Source organism: Lepus europaeus, chromosome 4 (assembly GCF_033115175.1).
Source record: "Lepus europaeus isolate LE1 chromosome 4, mLepTim1.pri, whole genome shotgun sequence".
In the NCBI taxonomy this organism is placed as follows: domain Eukaryota; kingdom Metazoa; phylum Chordata; class Mammalia; order Lagomorpha; family Leporidae; genus Lepus; species Lepus europaeus.
This window is the reverse complement of record NC_084830.1, coordinates 129,499,102-129,519,859: the sequence shown is the minus strand read 5'-3', so window position 1 is coordinate 129,519,859 and position 20,758 is coordinate 129,499,102. Positions and strand designations below refer to the sequence as shown.

The 20,758-nt window shown below is 53.5% G+C and overlaps 1 protein-coding gene across 5 annotated transcripts in view; it reads right to left on the bottom strand.

Moving 5' to 3' along the window:
- The window catches only part of TNIP1 (TNFAIP3 interacting protein 1), a 53,865-nt gene that overhangs the window by 21,075 nt on the left and 12,032 nt on the right, over positions 1–20,758 (bottom strand). For 4 of the 5 annotated variants that reach the window (XM_062188816.1, XM_062188817.1, XM_062188818.1 and 1 more), the window contains exons 2-6: positions 7,583–7,754; positions 6,366–6,500; positions 5,061–5,146; positions 3,672–3,752; positions 730–921 (exon numbers count right to left, since the gene is read on the bottom strand). In XM_062188816.1, the coding sequence (XP_062044800.1) occupies positions 730–921; positions 3,672–3,752; positions 5,061–5,146; positions 6,366–6,500; positions 7,583–7,718 (630 nt within the window). In that variant the 5' untranslated portion in view covers positions 7,719–7,754. The remainder of the gene's footprint in view (positions 1–729; positions 922–3,671; positions 3,753–5,060; positions 5,147–6,365; positions 6,501–7,582; positions 7,755–20,758) is intronic. The other variant, XM_062188819.1, reaches the window with a different exon arrangement.

Here is a 20,758-nt window from a genome sequence, read left to right as displayed (position 1 = left end):
AGAATGGTCACCAATTGGAGGCGAATCCTCTGCACCTCCCAAAGCCCTCAAGCCTAAAACCTCCTGCCAGTACAGATGCTCATCAAAACTTGATGGTGACTGCTTTTCCAGAATTTACCATGTTCTACACTGAAATAGGATCTTCACAGACCACAGAGGGATCCATCTAAGGCCACACGGCGATAGAATCAGTCCCTACTGCAACAGAGGCCCACAGAACTGCGAGGCCTGGCCCAGTCTAGCCAGGAAATCTGACCTCGCCACAGCACAGCACGGCTACTGAAAGCACTTCAGTGGGGAGGCAGCTGGGGACAGGGGTGAAGGGCACGGGCTTTGGACTCTGGCAGATCAAGGATGACCCTGGGCAAAGAGCAACCACCTCGGCAGGCTATTTCCCACTGCGACCTGGGGTAAGGATGCCGCAGCCCAGAACATGCAAGGAGCTGCCCTTCGTTCCCTCCCCTCCCCTGCACCTGAAGATCAGAGGCAGGACAGCACCCCTGGTCCCATCTCCAGCCGCGAGGGCATCCCCCACCACACAATTTGCATTGCCTGCCCTGTATTTCCCCATTTCCTTCCTCTTCCTCCATCCCTTCCCACAACTTCCTACCCTCCTGACCACTCTGATTAGAAGCCCAAAGTCTGTCTGCCACACAGTGCCTCTGGGCCCCCAGAACAGCCGGGACCCAGGGGAGAAGTGGCCCTGGCAGCGCCGCAGGCCCGCCTCACCTGCAGGATGGAGGTGCGCTGCTCGTTCTTGTGCACCTTGGAGGCCAGCCGGTTGAACTCGAGGGCCATGCGGCCCAGGTGGGTGAAGAGCTGGCTGTGGTCGGGCTCCTCGGCGCACACACTCAGGGTAGTTTCCAGCCGCTGCAGGTGCAGCATCAGGTTACTGTCCTCAGGAGGCATGGGGCCCAGCGCCTGTGGGGGATGGGGGACACGGGCCACCCTTCACCAGGGCCTGAGAAGGTACACCACCCCATTCGCCCTCTGCTTCCCTATTCTTCATGACTCAGTTTCCCTGTGGCCTCAGCTCAGCCCGGGGAAATTCTACAGTTGCACAGGTTCCCTGTCTCAGGCTGACTCACTGGGCAGGACCTGGGATTCCTAGGCCACTGGCTGGCTTAACAACAGCAGGGCCACCTTCCTCCCACACGCTGGGCCCGGTGGCATGCCTGGGATGCATCACCGGCTGCAGGGCCCCGGCCTCGTCATCTGCCAGAGGTGCACACTTCCCTTGCATCCCTTGCACCCAGCAGGGTCTGATGAGGAGGGATCCACCGGAGAGCAGCAAGCCCTGGGAAGGGATCCCTTCAGATTTACCATGGCTCCTGGAGCCCAGAGAACCTCAACCAGGGAGCCACAGCTCAGGTCTATGGATCCAAGCGTTCATCAGCTTCTCAGATGACCCAAGACTCAAAGCAGGTTAAGAATCACAGTTCCAGTGATTTCCAAGAATCCCAGTGGGTAAAGTATACAAAGAATGAGGCCTATTGGCTAGACAAATGTCTCTGCTCCCATCCCTACAAACCTCCCCCTCCTCATTCTGTTTAGAATACTCCCACCAATGGCCCTGCCTCAGGTAAGCCAACACCACGCCCAAGGAGTCACAGTGGTACCTTCCTGCTCGCTCCATCGAGCCCAGCTCCCCCACCAGGCACTAAGGCCTTCACAGGGGTCTCCTGTGCAGCAGCATCCAGCCGGGTTCCCCACCTTCCTTGCCTGAGCCTCTGTACCTCTCTAGGCTCCTTCCCACAGGGTCCCTGCCTCTGCAAGGCCTGCTGCCCCTTCCCCATGCTGCCCACAGTTCAGCCCCTCCATCGGACTTGCCTGAACCACCTATGGGACCCACATGACATCTGAGCTTCAGGGACCTCAGGGATAGGAGCAGGAACTCGCCCTTGGCTGCCCAGTGAGTCACAGCCGAGTGAGGACTAGAACTGGGCTTCCTGACTCATGATCCAGTTCTCTGCCAGGCTGACCTCCGGCTTCCCTGAACTCTGTAGCAATCTGGCATTCAGTGAAGGCTTTTTTCTTATTGTTAATGCCATGTTCTGATAAGAGACAATGGTGGTTTCACAGTTTGGCCTTGGTTCCCTACTGTTTCTCTCTAGCAAGGAGCTGAGATGACAATGCCATCCTATTTAGGGCACCTGAAGTGTTTCAAATCCCTTTGATTTCAAGCTTCAGAGGGTTGGGGGAGCACAGACCAGGCACATTGTTGGGCCAAGGAGGAACCTATCAGTGAGATAAGGTTACTGGCCCATGGCCAAAAAGTCAAACACTGTCTTAACAGGGAAACCTGCCTCCTGGGCCATCATCCTAGGGGCCAGAACAGGACAAGGAACATAAGGTCCCAGCAGATTGAAAAAGGGAACATTTCTAACACTCAGAGTTGCCCAGTGCTGGATGAGCCTCTCGTCACTGGAGGAATACCAAGTATAAGCTGCAGTCAGTCCAGCACTGTGGGGCTGTAGGTTAAGCATCTGCCTGTAGCACTGCTGTAGCACTGTAGGTTAAGCATCTGCCTGTAGCGCAGGTTCGAGTCCCGGCTACTTCTGATCCAGCACCCTGCTGATGGCCTGGGAAAGCAGTGGAAGATGAACCACCATCTGGGAGACCCGGAAGAAGTCCTTGGCTCCTGGCTTCAGACTGGTGCTGCTCGGGTTGTTGTGGCCATTTGGGAAGTGAACCAGTGGATGGAAGACCTCTCTTTGTCTATCTCTAACTATGCCTCTCAAGTAAATAAATAAATCTTTAAAAAAAAAAAAAAAAGCTGCATACTCAGGGACAAGGGCTGTTCACTGAGGACCCAGAGACACAGGAAGCAGGCAGTGAACCAAAGAGCAACTCTGCCACCCAAATTTTTTGTGAAACAAAGCAGGGGACCAAAATATCAGTGATGGGTTAGACCCCAGATTGCCACCTTTCAAGTAGATGAAAATAATAAATAAATATCATTGCTCACATAGCAACAATTAAAAAAAAAAAAAACACCTTAAAGTGGGAAGGGAGACAGGAGGAGAACATAGGAATTTAAGACCTCTGAACAGTCTTCCAGACCCTTCAGTGATTGCCCAATAATTCTTGTCATTTTAAGAAAGAACAGAAGGAAGACATGGCTGGGATAACAGCAAATGTGTTGTAAAGTACAGAATTCAAAGAATCCTCAGAACTGGAAGATTCTGTGAGTGTGCACGTGTACATGTACACACACGTGTGTGCACATGTGTCTATCTGCACATGTGCACATGTGCAGCTTAACCTCTTCCCTGAGAGGCCCTGAGCCTGCACAAGAGTGAAATCCTCCACGTTAGGTGGCTCTGGGCCTTTCTGACCCCGCACTCCCCACGCTAGCAGCCCCTGGACCTGAGGGATGAGTCACTGTGTGTGGAGATGTCCGGCTTGTGGCAGAGGCCAGCAGGGCTGGCGAAGCGCCCAGGCTTTCACAAGAGTCGGATGCCTGTGTGCCCTAAGTTGGGGAAGTCACCAGCCTGAGATTTGCATATGTGAGCGAGAAGCACTCTCTGGACCTGCCCCTCTGAGTCCCCACGTGACCCCAGGGTCCCCAGGGGCACTTACTGAGCCTCTCATGAAGGAGCCCATGACCGAGACAGAGAGGAAGGCAGAGAGGAGGGCGGGGACATGGCGGGGCCTGCCTGTCCACTCACCATGGTGTTCCTGGCGCAGGCGCTGCTGTCAGGTGGACTCTGCTCCTCGGCAGGAACCACTTCAAACTCAGAGGAAGCGCCCTGTGCGGAGAGGGAGTCAGCGGCCGCCCAGCAGAAAACCAGCCCAGCCCTCCTCGGGGTCCCACAGTGGAGGGCAGCTCAAGGGCATAGAGGCCTGGAGGAAAAACCTCCTCCCAATCCAACTCCTGCAGACGGCCCACTCTGCAGAACTCCTAGGCACAGCCACCCGTCGGTTCCCAGGGACCCCGAGGCAGCACTCCCGCCAAGGCTGCCCTAACCAGGGGTGATCTGGGGGCACATCCCCTCACAGGCCAATCTCCTCATCTGCACTACAGGGCTGCTGCACTAGCTACCCGTGAACTGCCAGCACTTCAGGCCTGTGACTCCTTAAGGGCTGTACATTTAAAACCTTCCCGTGAACATGATCATTTCTCAAGGCAGCCCACAGAGTGGGAAGGAGGTCAGAGGAGGAAACTGAGGTCACTGGGTTCGTGAATGCAAAGGCAGGGACTGAACCCAAGACTGCAGAGCCAGCATTCCTACTGCAGCCCCAGGGCTGTGCCCTGGGCCTAGACGTCTCTGCCTGCCTCCCAGGGAACACAGACAATAGCCAAGCAAGGTCCCCGGCCCGCCTTGCCACCCCCAGTCCCAGGGACCCCAGATGAGCGGACTGAGCTGAAGAAAGGCCTACAAATGGTTCAGCCAACGAGCGGCCTTTCCACGCCTCACACGCATTCCAAGTAGAACTCAGCGATTGCTCAACCAACTGATGGGCCGATGGGACACCAGAGCCAGCAGCTGCCTCTGGGTTACAAGGACTAGCTCAGCCTCTCCTCACTCCAGCTCAGGGTAGGATGCTGAGGACAGCTCTGTGCCTGGCTTCCAGCCTAGCCTCATGGCCATGGAGGGTCTCAACCTTGCCCTAGAAAGTCCCCTTTCCCCCTTGGCATCACCTGTGGGACCTCACAAGCAGCCTTTCTGGCTGGACCTGACCTGCAGGGTGAAGACACTAAGCCCTACAATTCCCTGGATTGCCCTAGGACAGCAGCAAAACCCCTCTGGTCAAATCTGCACAAGACGACTGCCGAGCCATCTTTGAGAATGAGTACCACATCACTTCCATATGGTCAGTGCACACTAAATATGCCACTCAGCCAAGGAGACCAAGTCCTGCTGTGGCCCATGGTCTTCCTGGTAGGTTTTAACTATGACTTTCATTTCAAAATGGGGAGTGAGGCCCCAAACTGGTGACTTGCGCATGTCACCACAAAGTCAGAATCTGACCACGACCCTCTTCATGGTCTTGTATCTGCCAGGGGTATCCTGAGGTCCAGGCAACCTCTAATTACGGCTCCAAAGGCAACTTACGCTGGATGGAGGTTTGGGCACTGGGGCTGGCTTGTCACGGGGGCTTGCAGGTGCGGCTGGAGGAGCCAGGACATGAGTGTTCTTTCCTGGAGAATCAAGACAGCACGGATGAACAGATGGGGAAGGCAGGGGCCCAGATGACACTCTCTCGAGGACAGGCCCTGGCAGAAGGGCCTCTTTCACAGTTCCCCACTTGAGCCCAGGAAAACGGAAGAGGTCCCCTCAGGACCAGGTAGCCCATGCAGACAACCAGCCCTGGGATGGCGGGGACAGGTCCTGGGCAGAGGAATTCTCTTTCCTGGACTTCGTGGGAAAAGCCCAAGGAGGCCACTGCTCGATGGAGCCACTGCCAGCGATGACAAGGACAATGGTTTCTGATTAACAAAGCCTATTTACAGTCTCATATCCTGATTTTCCAGGCAAGGAAATGGAAGCTTGGTAAGGTGACCACCTGCCCACAGTCGCCAGCTAGCAACTGCAAAATCAGGACTCAAAGTCGGCTCTCCTTCCCCAGGCCCCTGGGGCTCTGGCTGCAGAGAGCCTCGAGCCTCGAGCCTCGAGGGAAGCTACTTGGCTTCCTCGGGGGGGTGGGGGGGGGGTGGCTGACCAGGCAGGGACTCGCAAATCCTGCTGAGTGGACGAGGGGAGGCTGGAATGCCCACTGACCACAGCACAGGGGACTCTGAGACCATCACTTCTCTCCACTTGTCCACTCCACAAATGAAGTTCAGCACACAGCCTGGGCCGAGACCCAAAGGCAGAGCTGAACAGGAGGCCCCTGAGTCCTGCAGTGAGGCCTCCTCCTCCCTGGTCCCACACCTTGTCCTGGACTTGGAGGCATGCTCGGGTAAGGCATGGCCACCACACACAGGGCTGCAACCTTATCACAGCCACCCTTCCCCTTACTATGTAGCACAGGGAACCCTGTACCTGGCAAAAAGCAGGCAAGTCCAGACTCTCCCCCGGGTCTCAGCTTCCCTAACTACAGAGGAGAGGGAGATAGTGCCTGGAGCACCATGCCTGGCACAAAGTCACTGCCCATTAAGCACGTGTTAGATAAAGACCCTGGGGTGCAGTGGGTTGTTGTGGTCTATTGCTAAGATCTAACTGGGCCTCAGGACTGCTGAGTCCCTGGCCATTATTAACAAGACTGTTTTGAAGAGCCTTCCACATCTGACCTTCTGGACAGCTGGGTGCTGTAGCCAAAGCATGAATGGGAGCATGGTCTGGGGCCCAAGGACGTTCTCCTTTCAGAACGAGAACGAGAAGGGAGCCTACTGTGAAGGGTTAGGCAGTCAGGGGTACCTGTGAGCTCGGCCAGGTGGTCAAAGGAGCCCAAGGTGGGAGAAGGTGGTGGGAGCAGCTCAGTGTCCTTCACCAGCTCCTCCGCCTTCTGCCGCAGCCTGGACGCTTCCATCTGGGACTCTTCCAAAAGCTCCCCTGGAGAGACAAGGCAGAAAGGATTGACTCAGCTCGGGGCCCTGGGCTCCCCACCACACACCCCGTCCCTGCTCTGCCTGGCTTTCAAGACTCCAGGCCCTGGCCTCCACTCCCACCATGGTCTGGTGGTGGGCGGGGCAGGACAAAGCCCATCCTGACCACCTCCAGAACCAGGCTGTGGTAAGGAGGAAGATCTGGCACTCGGGGGAAAGCAGGGGTGGAAGGGAGCTCAAGAATTCCTAATGCCTGGCACCCTCTTCCTGGCCCACGGCCTTCCCACCCTGCCAGCAGACTCCACAGAAAGCTAGGGGCTCCCTCAGGTCTACCGCCAAGGCACCCAGGGGCTACGCAGGGCCTGAGCCCCCAAGTCTGGAGATGGCCGCAGGATGGAGGTCCTGGGTCACACTCTCAGGCCTTAGGGCCTCAGTTTCTCTTCTCTTACGCCTTGAGAAGGGGAAACTCGTGCCTCCCTCCCCAGCCTTCCATCCCAAGCATGGGTCTGCCAGGCCAGGAGAAAGTACTTAGAAACCCAGGAAACTCTGCTCGCCTGCAACACCCGAGACCAGAGAGAGGGCACAGGGCAGGGGAAGAGCTGATGAGTGGAGAGGAAAGAGAGACCCTTTTATAAGAGGGGTGTCAATGAGGACCTCGCAAGGAGGAGGACTGGCATCTGAGCTGCATGCTGGTGCATGGTGACAACTCAGAAGCCCAAAGAGAAACTGAGGGGCCCACTGCCATCTGATGCAAGCCAAGCTCCGCGGCCAGCCCCAACCCCTGGGAACACGCACCCTGGCCGTCCTTGGCGATGCTGGCTCTCCCCTTCTCTGGTGCCCCAGGAAGATGAAGCCTTCCAGCTCCCTCTCCCTCATCTCCCTCTGGGCCATTTTAGGATATCTGGCATGGCAGGTATCAGGGCTGGCAATATGTTCACCAAGCTACAGGTGTGCATGAAGACACAGCTGTGGGGCAGGAACCAGCACTGGGCCAGGAGGTCAGAGGAATGATGTGGACAGAGGCAGGTGCCCGCTGGCACTGCCGGGCAGAGGGGCTGGCATCACAGGGAGGTGCGGGGTCTGCTTTACCTAACATCTTTATCCCTTGCATTTGTTCCTTCAGCCGGGAATTCTCCTCCACTAGGCGCTCAAAAGCTGCGGACGCCTCTCCCGGAGGCGCGCCGCCCCCAGGGTCGTAGATCCGGTACGGTCCTCTCCCTTCCATGAGAGTGGCGCAGCCCCTGCCGTGGCGCCCACCTAGCTGTAAGGACAACAGCAGTACATCAGGGGGCTGGCCAGGCCACTGGGCATCCTTCTGGGGGAGGCTCTAGTCTGCTAATGCTGCAGAAGACAGAACCCATAACCCAGAATGGAATGCAGCACTCCAGGCCGGTCTGACCACGGCACAGCAGAACAAGACAGGCAGAAGGGCACCTGCTTTAATCTGGACACTCTGCTTCTATGAATAAACCTAAGGATGGCATGCATTTCTTTCAGCAGCCTCACTGCACTGCTGCTTCATCTGAACTGCCATCAACCACAGGGTGCCATGTAGGCAACAAGAGAGAACAGGGGTTTGCAGCCCAGAAGCGGGAGTGCGTGTTCTGCACTTGGAAGCTGGCAGGACGGAGACCCTATCTGTTCTCCCACCGCTGGATCCTCAGTGCCCAGCACAGTATGAGCTCGGCAGCGAGTACCCAACGAGCACACCTACCAAGTGAATGAATGGCCATGCCAAGAACCCACTGCGGAGGCCGGGCAGTCCCTTCCCCTCCCGGAGGATGGGAAATGAAAGTCTGAAAGTAAATCAGTGATCTTTAAACTGAAACGCTTGTACCCTAAGGGCTAAGCAAGTCAATCCAATCAAAAGGTACCTTTATATATATGTCGACCTCTGAAAAAAAAAAAAGAGGAAGGCAAAAAAAACCCTGACTAATATTTAATACCCTGCCTCTTCCTCCTTCGGTCTCGGCTCACGCATGGCCTGGCCCCGCCAGTTCTGATGAACAGATGAATTTTCCATCAGGCCACTCTCTATTTGTACATCAGGTTTTCTGCATGAATCTGCCCAATCGCATCCGCTGTTTTGTTGGAAACCACCCTGTTAAGCGATTTGCGAATCCTACTTCTGTGACTTCGAAGAGAAACTCTCCATTCATTCATTCATGCATTCACTCAACAATTACTTCTTGAACATGCATCCTGTCAGGGGAGCCCTCTGGGTGCTGGGGAATCATCAACAAACCTAACAGACAGAAACCCTCAGTGAAGGTCATATCCTAGTGGAGGAGGCACTAGGAGATGCTGGAGAATGCAGTATTTCAGGTGATAAAAAAAAAAGTCTACGATGGAGCCAGTGTCGTGGTGCAGCGGGTTTAGATACCATCTGTGACACTGGCATCCCATATAGGTGCTGCTTCGAGTCCTGTTGCTTCACTTCCAATCCAGTTCCTCGCTACTGCGCCTGGGAAAGCAGCAGAAAATGGCCCAACTGCTCCGGCCTTTGTCACCCATGTGGGAGACCTGGACAGAATTCCTGCCTCCTGGCTTTGGCCTGGCCCAGACCTGCTGTTGCAGTCATGCGGGGAGTGAACCAGAAGATAGAAGATCTCTCTCTCTCTCTCTCTCTCTCTGTCCAGATCTCTCTCTCTCTCTCTCTCTGTCCCTCTCTAATTCTGCCTTGCAAATAAATATGTTTTAAAAAGTATGGCCGGCGCCGTGGCTCACTAGGCTAATCCTCCGCCTTGCGGCGCCGGCACACCGGGTTCTAGTCCCGGTCGGGGCACCGATCCTGTCCCGGTTGCCCCTCTTCCAGGCCAGCTCTCTGCTGTGGCCCGGGAGTGCAGTGGAGGATGGCCCAAGTGCTTGGGCCCTGCACCCCATGGGAGACCAGGAGAAGCACCTGGCTCCTGCCATCGGATCAGCGCGGTGCGCCGGCCGCAGCGCGCCTACCGCGGTGGCCATTGGAGGGTGAACCAACGGCAAAAGGAAGACCTTTCTCTCTGTCTCTCTCTCACTGTCCACTCTGCCTGTCAAAAATAAAATAAAAAATAAATAAATAAATAAAAATAAAAAATAAAAAGTCTACAGACAGGGGCCGGTGCTGTGGCATAGCGGGTAAAGCTGCCCAATGCCAGCATGCCATATGGGCACCAGTTCAAGTCCCAGTTACTCCACTTCCAACCGAGCTCTCTGCTGTGGCCTGGGAAAGCAGCGGAAGATGGCCCAAGTCCTTGGGCCCTTGCACCTGTGTGGGAGACCCAGAAGAAGCTCCTGGCTCCTGGCTTCAGTGGAGCAGCTCCAGCTGTTGCGGCCAGTTGGGGAGTAAACCAGTGGATGGAGGACCTGTTTCTCTCTCTGCCTCTCCTTCTCTCTCTGTGTAATTCACTTTCAAATAAAATAAATAAATTAAAAAAAAAAAAGTCTGGGCCGGTGCCGTGGTTCACTTGGTTAATCCTCCGCCTGCGGTGCCAGCATCCCATATGGGCACCAGTTCTAGTCCTGGTTGCTCCTCTTCCAGTCCAGCTCTCTGCTGTGGCCCAGGAGGGCAGTGGAGGATGGCCCAAGTGCTTGGGCCCCTGCACCCGCATGGGAGACCAGGAGGAAGCACTTGGCTCCTGGCTTCAGATCGGCGCAGCGCTGGCCATAGCGGCCATTTGGGGAGTGAACCAACAGAAGGAAGACCTTTCTCTCTGAATCTCTCTCTCTCTCTGTCTATAACTCTACCTGTCAAATAAAAATAAATAAATAATAAAAATAAAAGTCTATGGACAAATTCAGCAGGAAAGGAGGAGGCAGAGACTTCAGTTTTAAGTGGAGCAGATAGGAAAGGCCTCATGGAGCTAATTTAGCAAAGACCTGAGTTGGGTGAGGGAACTAGCCAGGAAGATATCTGTAAAGAATACACCAGGCTGGGGCCGGCGCTGTGGTGCAGTGGGTTAAGTTAACGCCCTGGCCTGAAGCGCCAGCATCCCCTATGGGCGCCAATTTGAGACCCAGCTGCTCTACTTCCAATCCAGCTCTCTGCTATGGCCTGGGAAAGCAGAAGAGGATGGTCCAAGTCCTTGGGCCCCTGCACCTGCATAGAAGACCTAGAAGAAGCTCCTGGCTCCTGGCTTCGGATCGGTGCAGCTCTGGCCACTGCAGCCAACTGGGGAGTGAACCATCGGATAGAAGACCTCTCTCTCTCTGCCTCTCCTCTCTCTGTGTAACCCTGACTTTCAAATAAATAAATAAATCTTTAAAAAATATATATATACTAGGCACAGAGAACAGTAGGGGCAAAGGCCCTGAGGCTGAAAAGCAGATGCAGCCAACAGCTCTACAAACAGCTCAGAAACAAGGGAGAGCTCTCAATCTCTCTTCTAAGAGAACTGAGGACTCAGGGGCCCCAAAACCTCCCTCCCAAGATCACCACTCCCAAAGCACAACTATTTCAATCAAGAATCCTCAAAGGCCCTTTCAAACCCACACAGTTCTCAAAGAGCAAAAATGCCACTGTCTAGGAACCAGTCATTTGCTAGGCCCTGTGAGAAGAGCTGCAGATCCATCAGCTCAGAAAGCCTGCAAAACTGCTCTGAGAGCCCTGTGTTCCTGGGGAGAAGCTTGGGGAGAAGCCTGAGGCTCAGAGAGGTGAAGACACCGAGCTGTGATTATGGCAAGCTCTGCCCTGCCTGCCTCCAAGGTTGAGACTTGAACCCCGCTGCACACAGGCAGGGCAGACAGGGAGTGCATGTCTGTGTGAAGGGTAGCACTGGGCTATCAGATAACCCTGGGGCTGCTTTCCCTGCCCTGTCAGAAGCCCATGAACTAACAAGGATTTCTGCTCCAAGTTGAAGGGGCCAGAAATACAAAGCTCTGCTGCACAGGAGCCCCTCCGGCAAAAGCTGATGAACTTGTAGTGGGCCTCACAAGGTAAAGGACAGCTGCCCACACACCCAGCACAAAAGTCATTGCTCACTTAGGGGTGAGACCTGCTTTTAATCTGAAAGGTCAGTGTTACCCAGCAGAGCAACACAGCACAGAGGTATCTGCTGAATCAACAGAGACCACGTGGGTAAAGCACTTGGCACAATGACGCGCATACAGTAAGGTGCTCAAAAATGCCATCAGACAGGGACGCCTCCCTGTCTGCTTGTCCTCCTCACATGCCTGGCCACCCCAGTGGCAGGCACCTTACCAGCACCAGCATTTGTCCACCTGGCTGAAGGCTTCCTGAGGCAAGAACAAGCTTTCCCCAGCTTGGCATGCCTGCCACCTGCCTGTCCAGGAAGGCAGGCCATCATCGAGAACGAAATGCCTTCCCAAGTGGGGATACTGAGGGCTGGCGGCACTTGGAGCCACCTAGAGGGGGAAGTGGCAGCAAGTGTCCCGGTTCCTGCCCCTTACTCTGCATGTGCCTATACCAAACTCAGAATTAACACCAAGCTGTGATGTGGGTGACTTCTGACTCCATGGCAAGCTACCCAGTAGATCAGAAGCCCCACAGGAATAGGGGCTAATGCCTCACCTTGAGTAGTATAAAATCTTGCAAGTGCTCAAAGCAAGGCCTCCAGAAACCTCCAATTCACAGCAGAGAGGCTGAAAGGACAGAGGAGCCCTTGACCTGATGCCACGAGCTGTGAGACCAGGTCCAAGCAGCCCAGGGAGGACCTAGCCAGACACCCTGGCCAGAGATGCTTTGCACATCAACCTGCAAGGATCAGAGCTGGCACACAGATGCCCAGATACGTGGCCAAGCGACAGAGCAGGATGTGGGCCACAGGAAACAAACCCCACCTTCCAGTTCTCCAAACCATGCAATGCCTCATCTATCTCGGCCCTGGGCAACCCATGGATAAAGGGGTTCCTGAGAAGCAAAGCAGGGGGGCGGATAGGGGTGTTCTGCTCCCTTGAGTCTCAGTGCAGAGGCCTGGCTGCCAAACACTGGGCAAGGACACTGGGGAGCACCGTCTGGTGGGAAAACCCTCTCTGGACAGCAGAGGAGCCGCCCACAGCAGGGCCTGGACTTGTAGAGGAAAGAGGACAAAGAAAGAAGTGGGGAGTTTCCAGGCCCCGCTGACCTCATGCCCAGATGGTCAAGATGACTGCTGGGTCGATGGGAACTCTCCTCCTGTGCTGGGCAGGGAGGCTTGGATGGCCTCTCCTGGGAGGAGGGGCACCATGTTCAGGATGACAGAGCAGCAGGGACTCTCCAGGGACAGTGAACCAATCCCTGCATCACCAGGTGGGAAGCACTTGTCCAGGAACATTGTGCATGGGAGGCCACTCTAAACACAATGACATCAAAAAGAGGCAGAGGAGAGGCTGACCCCACCAACCACATGGGGCAGTAGCAAACTTCAGAGGCCAGAGTCCCGCGGCATGAGCTCATGGCATAAGCAGGACAAGAGGCACATCCAGGGCAGGGAAGGCCAAGGTCACAACAAGGTCAGGGTGGAGCCGGGACCAGAAGGTCGCTGCTCTCTCTCTGCAGTCTGCCCACAGCTCCACCCTCTGTCTCCATCCCTGCCCTGCAATCCCACTGCAAAACAGGTGGGCCCCAGCCCACCCTCGTGCTGGCTCTGACTCCAGGCTCTGTGTCCCCCGGGCTCATTCCAGAAGCTATAGTCAGCAGGTGACCCACCAGCAGTGAGACACCAACCACTCTGCCTAAACCAGAAGAGGCTGGCGGGGAGGAAGCAGCCAGCTCAGCCCTTCTTCCAAAGTAAGACTGGGCTGGGGTGGGGCCTCCTACAGGCTGCCCTGCAGGGCCCCTGGGGCTGTCCCCCAGAAAGACCCAGTTCAGAAAGGTGGGAGTTTGGGTCAGGTCAGGCAGCGACCACAGAGCCTACAGACGGAAGTGATGCTGTTGAAACCGCAGGGGTCACTAGCAGGTGGGCAGCTGAGGTGTGAAGGGGACAGAAGTGTGGGCCCAATTCTCAGGGGTGAACAAGGCTGACTCAGGATTAAATGTGCATCCAGCTCCTACACGGAAAGGCTCAACCCTGACCCTGGGCGGCCGCTCGCCACATTCTGGAAGCTACAGGGGGAGGGCTTCCAGGGCCCCCGATGACGCTGATTTGCACAGCCACCAACACTGACAAAACAAGATTTGGTCAGGTGCTGCTTTTCCATCTGATGGTCACAGCAGCACTGGCAAGAAGGCAGGGCTATGGTTTGTTGGAGAGATGAGGAAACGGGCCTGCCTTGGGGGCTTAATCAGCCCTATAGGGTCTTCTGCTCACTAGCTGGATCTGGGATATTGCAGAGGAAGTGAGGCTCCCTCTTCTGGTTCAAGAGGAAAAGCCCACACGGAGCTCCATACTGGGTTAGGAGGTGATGGCCAATGTCTTCCTCCCTAGCAGGGCTGCCAGCGATGCCGGCACCTGGGAGTGGCAGAGTGGGGGAGGGGACGGGGGTCTCAAGAAAGAGAGCACAGGACAGGAGATCAAAGCAGCCTGTCTTACCTAGTGTCTGCTCTGCTGTCTGCTTTCAGTGTATATAACCATGGGCTCCTTTCCTCGTGTGTCTGGGGGCGAGTGGAGGGTTGGGGGAAGTGGAGAGCCTGGACAGGTAGAAGATAGACAGATGATAGGAAGGAAGGAGGGAGGGAGGGAGGGAAGAAGGACATCTTTTTTTTTTTTTTTTACAGATGGACAGTTGGAGAGACAGAGAGAAAGGTCTTCCTTCCATTGGTTCACCCCCCAAATGGCCACTGCGGCCGGAGCTATGTTGATCCGAAGCCGGGAGCAGGCGGAGGATTAACCAAGTAAGCCACAGCACCAGCCCCAAAAGAAGGGTGTCTTAAAGTAGGTGTGAGAGGGGGCTGGTGCTGTGGTATGCCGCCTGCAGTACCAGCATCCATAGGCAAACTTAGAGTCCCAGCTGCTCCACTTCTGATCCAGCTCCCTGCTGATGAACTGAGACAGCAGAAGAAGATAGCTCAAGTTTTGGGGTCCCTGCACCCCTGTGGGAGATCCAGAAAAAGCTCTTGGCTCCTGGCTTCAGACTGGCCCAGATCCAGCCATTGCAGCCATTTGGGGAGTGAACCTTTTTCTCTCTCTCTCTCTGCCTCTGCTTCTCTGTAACTTTGCCTTTCAAATAAGTAAGTAAATCTTTAAAAAAATAAAATAAAATAAAAGCAGGCATGAGGATGAAAGGCACCCCAACTGTAGGAAGCTAGCAGATGGTCAAGGAAGGGAAGGGAAGAGATTGGCACACCAGAGAACTCACAGTCTTGGCATCAGGGAAAAGACTCAAACAGGGTGGGGAGTGAGAAGCAGGTGAGGCGCCTAGGCAGCAGCACCACGGGCAGCTTGGGTGCGAGCACCAGACCCAGGGAGCAAGTCTTCCTCAAATGCTGCCCCTGGGGCCTCCCTGCACTAGCCCCCTCCCTGAGCACCTCTGCAAGCTGGGGACACTGGACTAGCCACTCACCTTCTCTCAGCCTCAACTGTCTCACCTGTACAACAGGAATAATTATAGGACCTACCTGGTATAAAATGAAAGATAGTAGATGAAATACTGTATGTTGGGCTAGAGACTTTTCAGTCTCTACTTGCTGATTATTTGACTTATTTAATAAGAAACATATGAAGGTACTTCAATAAGTTTGTGAAAATGGAATTAAGATGTTTACTTTGGTGCAAAAATCTGAAATATAATACATAGTATTTTTCACAATATGCACTGTCCATAAATTTTTGAAAACCCTTCAGCTATCATTTTATAATAAAATTTTCAAAATAACAATGATGAGTAGGGCAGTTGTTTGGCCCAGTGGGACACTGCATCTTATATCAGAGTGCCTATGTTCAAGTCCCAACTCCTGCTTCTAGTTTCCTGCCAATGGGCACCTTGGGAAGCAGATGATGGCTCAAGTATTTGAGTCTCTGCCACTCAATCCGGAGACCTAGATTGAGCTCCTAGTTCCTGGATTCAGCCTGGGCCACCCCCCACTATTAGGGACATCTGGGGAGTGAACTACTGGATAAGTGATCTCTTTTTGTCTATATATCTGTCTCTCTATCTCTCTCACTCTCTGTCTCTTTGCCTTTCAAATAGACAAATAAAAGGTAAAACAATAATGTATACAATATCCACCTCAGTGCTTGGTACACAGCAGGTGCTTAGCAAAAGCCAGAGGTAACCCCACTATTGTAACCAGCTGATGCAAAGGCCAAGGCTTCCCTCAATGTATTCTCTGTTCTAACAAGAGTGTTTTAGTCTCTCCTGTCAGCTTGCTAAGCTAGGTTGTGGCTTCCACTCAATTTCCAAGTAACCTGCAAATACCCATTTGACAGCTGGCCTCAGTTCAGCAGGGTCTTGGGGTCCAAGACCATAGCTAGTGAAGAAATGGCTACAAGAGGCCCATAGAATATGGTGACACACGCATGAAAAGACTGGGATCACCTGAGCCTCATTTTCATAGTTGTCAAAGGGGAGGAGAGGAAATGAGCTGCCATGAAACTGCAGTGCAAACTAAAGCAAAAAGCTGTCCACATTCCCATTTTGTGATGACTGCTGCTTCTTTGTGTCAATGTCAAGTCAAGGAAACTGTGGCCCCAGGTCCACTCATCAAAGACCAGCTGGCTTTCTATGGCAGTAAGACTGTAATGGTAGATACATGTAACTATATATTCTCTCAAAGCCACAGGAGTGAACCCCAATGTAAATTAGGAGCTCTGGGGGATGATCTACCAGTGCAGGTGCAGCCACAGTGACACATGTGCCTCTCTGCTGGGGGACACTGACAGTGAGGGAGGCTATGCAGAAGCACATGGGACATCTCTATACCTTCCTCTCAACTTTGCCATGAACCTGTAACTGCCCTAACAAAATTAAATAATAATAATGATGATTATGATAATAAAGGACTAGGCTGTGCCCTCTTGCTGATGCCAGGCTCACGCACCAGTGAACACGAGCACCTATTTCAGGAGAGCTAGAGCTCAGGAACCGTGGGATCCAGACAAGGTACACCAGGGCAAATGTCGTCCCTTCTTGGCCTCAGTGTCCTAAAAGGAGGGGTGGCAACAACAGCAACGATCTAACAGAGGCTGAAGGGACCACCTCCAAGATCCCCTCTGCAACTTCCTGCCAGCACTTCCTAGAACTTTCTGACCTGAAGAAGGCTACCATTCCCAGCTCCATCCCCACTAAGGTCCAGTTGGGTTTCCCTGACCCATCAGTTCTCCCCTGAGAGCACTCAGAGGTGCTGTTGCCTCCCTCTAGAGCAGTCACAGACGCTCAGCTGAAGCCTGCGGCCCTTCACGGGGTTCCGGGGTTCTCCCCTCCTTCTCGGCATGCACACTGTGTCCCTCAAGCTAGGCACACATTTCCCCTGTGTCCTCCCCATACCCTCTGCTGAGCCACCCACAGAGGAATCTGCACTGCCTCCCTCAGCCTGCAAAACCCAAGCTACACACCACCTGCCAGACACCTGGCCAGAACACGGGCTGGGGCTGGGGCTGGGGCTGCACCAGGGCTACCAGTTAGCTAAAAATACTGCAGGGGAGGACTATAAAGCACAAACTAAAGGCAAGAGGGAGTATGGGGGCTGGTGCTGTGACATAGCAGGTAAAGCCGCCACCTGCAGTGCTAATATCCCATATGGGTGCCAGTTCGAGTCCCAGCGGTTCCACTTCCTATCTGGCTCTCTGCTATGGCCTAGGAAAGCAGTGGAAGATGGCCCAAGTCCTTGGGCCCCTGCACCTGCATGGGAGACCCGGAGGAAGCTCCTGGCTCCTGGCTTCGGATTGGCACAGCTCCGGCCGTTGTGGCCATTTGGGGAGTGAACCAGTGGATGGAAGACTCTCTCTCCCTCTCTCTCTCTCTCTCTGTGTGTGTGTGTGTGTGTGTAACTGTGACTTTCAAGTAAAACAAATAAATCTTAAAAAAAAAAAAAAAGAGGGAGTATGACAGCTTGTTGGGCACTGCCATATGCCAGGCCCTGGGCTGCATCAATAGATATATTACCTCATTTTCTTCTCACCACACAGACATGAAAATGCTTACCCTGGCTTTGCATCAAGGCAAGCAATCCCCTTGGCCAGAAAACATTTTCTTTGTTTTTCAGATGAAGAAGCAGACTTAGAGAGGTCCAGTCATTTGCTAAGGACACACTCTGTGTAGTGGTAGAGCAAAAAATCCAGTCTCAGTCTGTCACACTGCCACACCAGGGCTCCTTCCACTGCCTTGCACTGCCCAGAGGCGGGAGGCTGAAACTTGGGGAGGAAACCAGTTCTGCTCTCCAGCTCTCCAGAACATGCCTTTACATGTCTAACTTTGTATGCTTCCAGGGCCCAGTGTGCCTCTGATCACCTGCAGCCACAGCCATAGCATCTCAGACGAACAGGCAGCCCAGGGCAAACTCAGTCCTGTGCTGATCCCGTCTGCACAGCAGCCAAGGAACGTGAGCTTACGACTTCCTCCCAAGATGACTCCGTAGCTGTGGTTAGGCTGCTCAGAGATCTGCTCCCACTGGTCCTTGCTCTGCCTTCAGGAGTCCCCCAAATAGGGAACAAGGTGCCCCTTCTCTCCAAGTCAGCCTTGAAGAGAGGTGGAACCTGCAGCATTCTTTTGAAGCTGAGCAGCCCTGTTGCACACAATTCCTCCCCAAATCCTATCTGCAGCGGGGCCTGGAAGTGGATGTGGCACTCCAGGTGTGGTCTGCCTAACCACACACCCAGGGATTCCACCTGACCCCTTCAGGTACATTCCCATCCATGCAGCCTTGCTGTACATTTGCTTTCCTCATAGCTGGGTTGCCCACAGAATCCTTTCTCCATGATGTCAACAACCTGCACACATGCCTGATGGGTCGAGGACAAAGTTCTCTTGTAGAAAAGTGCCTGAGGAGGTTTCAATTACATAAAGGGGCAGAAGTGACTGACAGGTTCAGTAATCCCATCAGGGAGTCTAGAGGTTTTTGCATTGGACAGGTTGGACAGGGATTGGACAAAGATCACCATCATATGCTTTGCAAGAGAAAAAATATCCTGAATGTCCACCAGAAAAGGCTGGTGAGGGGCAGGCACGTGGCCCAGCAGTGAAGACACCAATTGAGATGTCCAGGCACCTGCTGGAGCGATTGCATTCAAGTCCTTGCTCTGCTCCTGATTCCAGCTGCCTGCCAATGCAGACCGTGGGAAGTGGCAGTGATGGCTCAAGTGATTGGGTACCAACCCCTCATGTGGCAGACCTGGATGGAGTTCCCAGCTCCTGGCTTCAGCCTGGCCCAGTCCTGACTGTGCGGGGCATCTGGGGAGTGAACCAACAAATCAGAGTTCTCTCTCCCCCTCTCTCAAATTAATTAATGAGGAAAAAAAGGACTGTTTAAATTATGGCACATTCAATGGAAAACGATATAGCTGTCAAGAACAGGGTAGACTCTATTGCAATCAAACAGAAAGATGCCCATGAAATAAAAAGCAAGTGTACATTTCTGTGTGTAATAAGTGTCTGGGTTTTTTAACACTACACAATTTTGTGTTTGTGTGTGTGTGTAAATCTTAAATGTGCATAGAAAAAGGTCTGCAAGGATATATTCCAAACTATTAGGACACAGCTCAACAAAGAACCTTGGGTAGGAATTTGGAACCAAAAAAAACTTATTTTTTTAACCAACAATATTTTGATTGTTTTACATATGAAATCTAGTTGTGTCCTTATATGACTGAAAAATTAATTTTTTAAAAGATTTATTGATTGACTTAAGGTACAGTTACAGACAGAGGGAGAGACAGAGAGAGAGGTCTTCCATCTGCTGGTTCACTCCCTAAATGGTAGCAACAGCCAGAGCTGGGCCAATCTGAAGCCAAGAACCAGGAGCTTCTCCCAGGAGTTCCATGCAGGTGCAGGGGCCCAAGGACTTGGGCCATCTTCTACTGCTTTCCCAGGCCATCAGCAGGAAGCTGGATGAGAAGTGGAGAATCTGGGACTCAAACTGGCACCCATTTGGGATGCTGGTGCTGCAGGTGGATGCTTAATTTACTATGCCAAAGTGCCAGCCCCGAAAAGTTAATTTTTTAATATGCTGGGGACAAGAGAAGGGGATAGGAAGAGAAGACATCTATCTTTATGCTTTTCATGTGGCTTCAGGTTTTCTCCAATGAGCATGTGTCATTCTATAATTCTTTAAGAGATATTTTTAAATGATTTTTTAAAAAATAAGTATGTAGGGGCCAGCGCGTGGTATAATGGGTTAAGTCACTGCCTTCAATGCTGGCATCCTACATGGGATATGGTTTGAGTCTCAGGCTGCTCCGCTTCTCATCCAGCTCCCTACTTATGTATTTGGGAAGGCAGCAGCAGATGACCCAAGTACTAAGGCCCCTGCACCCACATGGGAGACCAAGAGGAAGCTCTTGGCTCCTGGCTTCAGCCTGACCCAGCCTTAGCCGTTACAGCCATTCGGTGAATGAACCAGCAGGTAGAGGATCTCTGTATCCCTCCCTCCCTCTTTCTCTCTGTAACTGCCTTTCAAATAAATAAAATAAATCTTTAAAAAATTATGTAACTGGTGTAACATGGTCAGAACAGCAGGAAGACCTGAGCTGGCACCACACAGGGTTAGGGGGCTGGGGGCACAGGGTGGGAACTTCCTTCTCTGTTGCCTGTTTTATATGGCAGACAAGGCCACGGGACTGGAGAAAACTCAGAAGGAAAAATCGAGGAACAAACTCCCTATAGGAGGAATTTGGTGTTTGTGAGAGCTGGCAACTGCAGAGGAGTATTTCATCCCAAACCCACCAGGAAGGATCTGGCTTTGGGAAGGTCAAGGCCAGCCCTGAGGAGACCAAGGCAGATGCAGACAGCACACCGTGGGAAACTGCTCAGCTGGGCCCAAGTGCACAGCCAGGGCTTCCCCAGCTCCGGCCTGCGAGTCCTCACACCTGGCCCAACACCTGCTCTGCTGGTGAGGAAGCCAAGGCCGTGGAGGCGCAGCATTGACTCCAGACCGAAGTGGAACTCCAATCTGATCATTACATCACTGCTTCCAACTCTGTCCTCACCCGTTACCAACAGCACCTGGGAAGGCGGTCCAACCACCCCAGCCCACTTTCCTTCACCCCTGCACGCAGCCTCTCAGCTCCTCAGGTGGGACACATGGCCAGGAGGCAGGGGCCTCACTAGGCCTCACCTATTGGCTATGGGGACACCAAGGTGGGTGCTAAATTGGGCACTAATCCTAATCCTGGGACAAAGGGGATGGGGGACCCGGCTTTCCTTCTGTCTCTCAATCCCTATCCCCAGAGTTGGTTTATCCAATGAGGGCCTTTT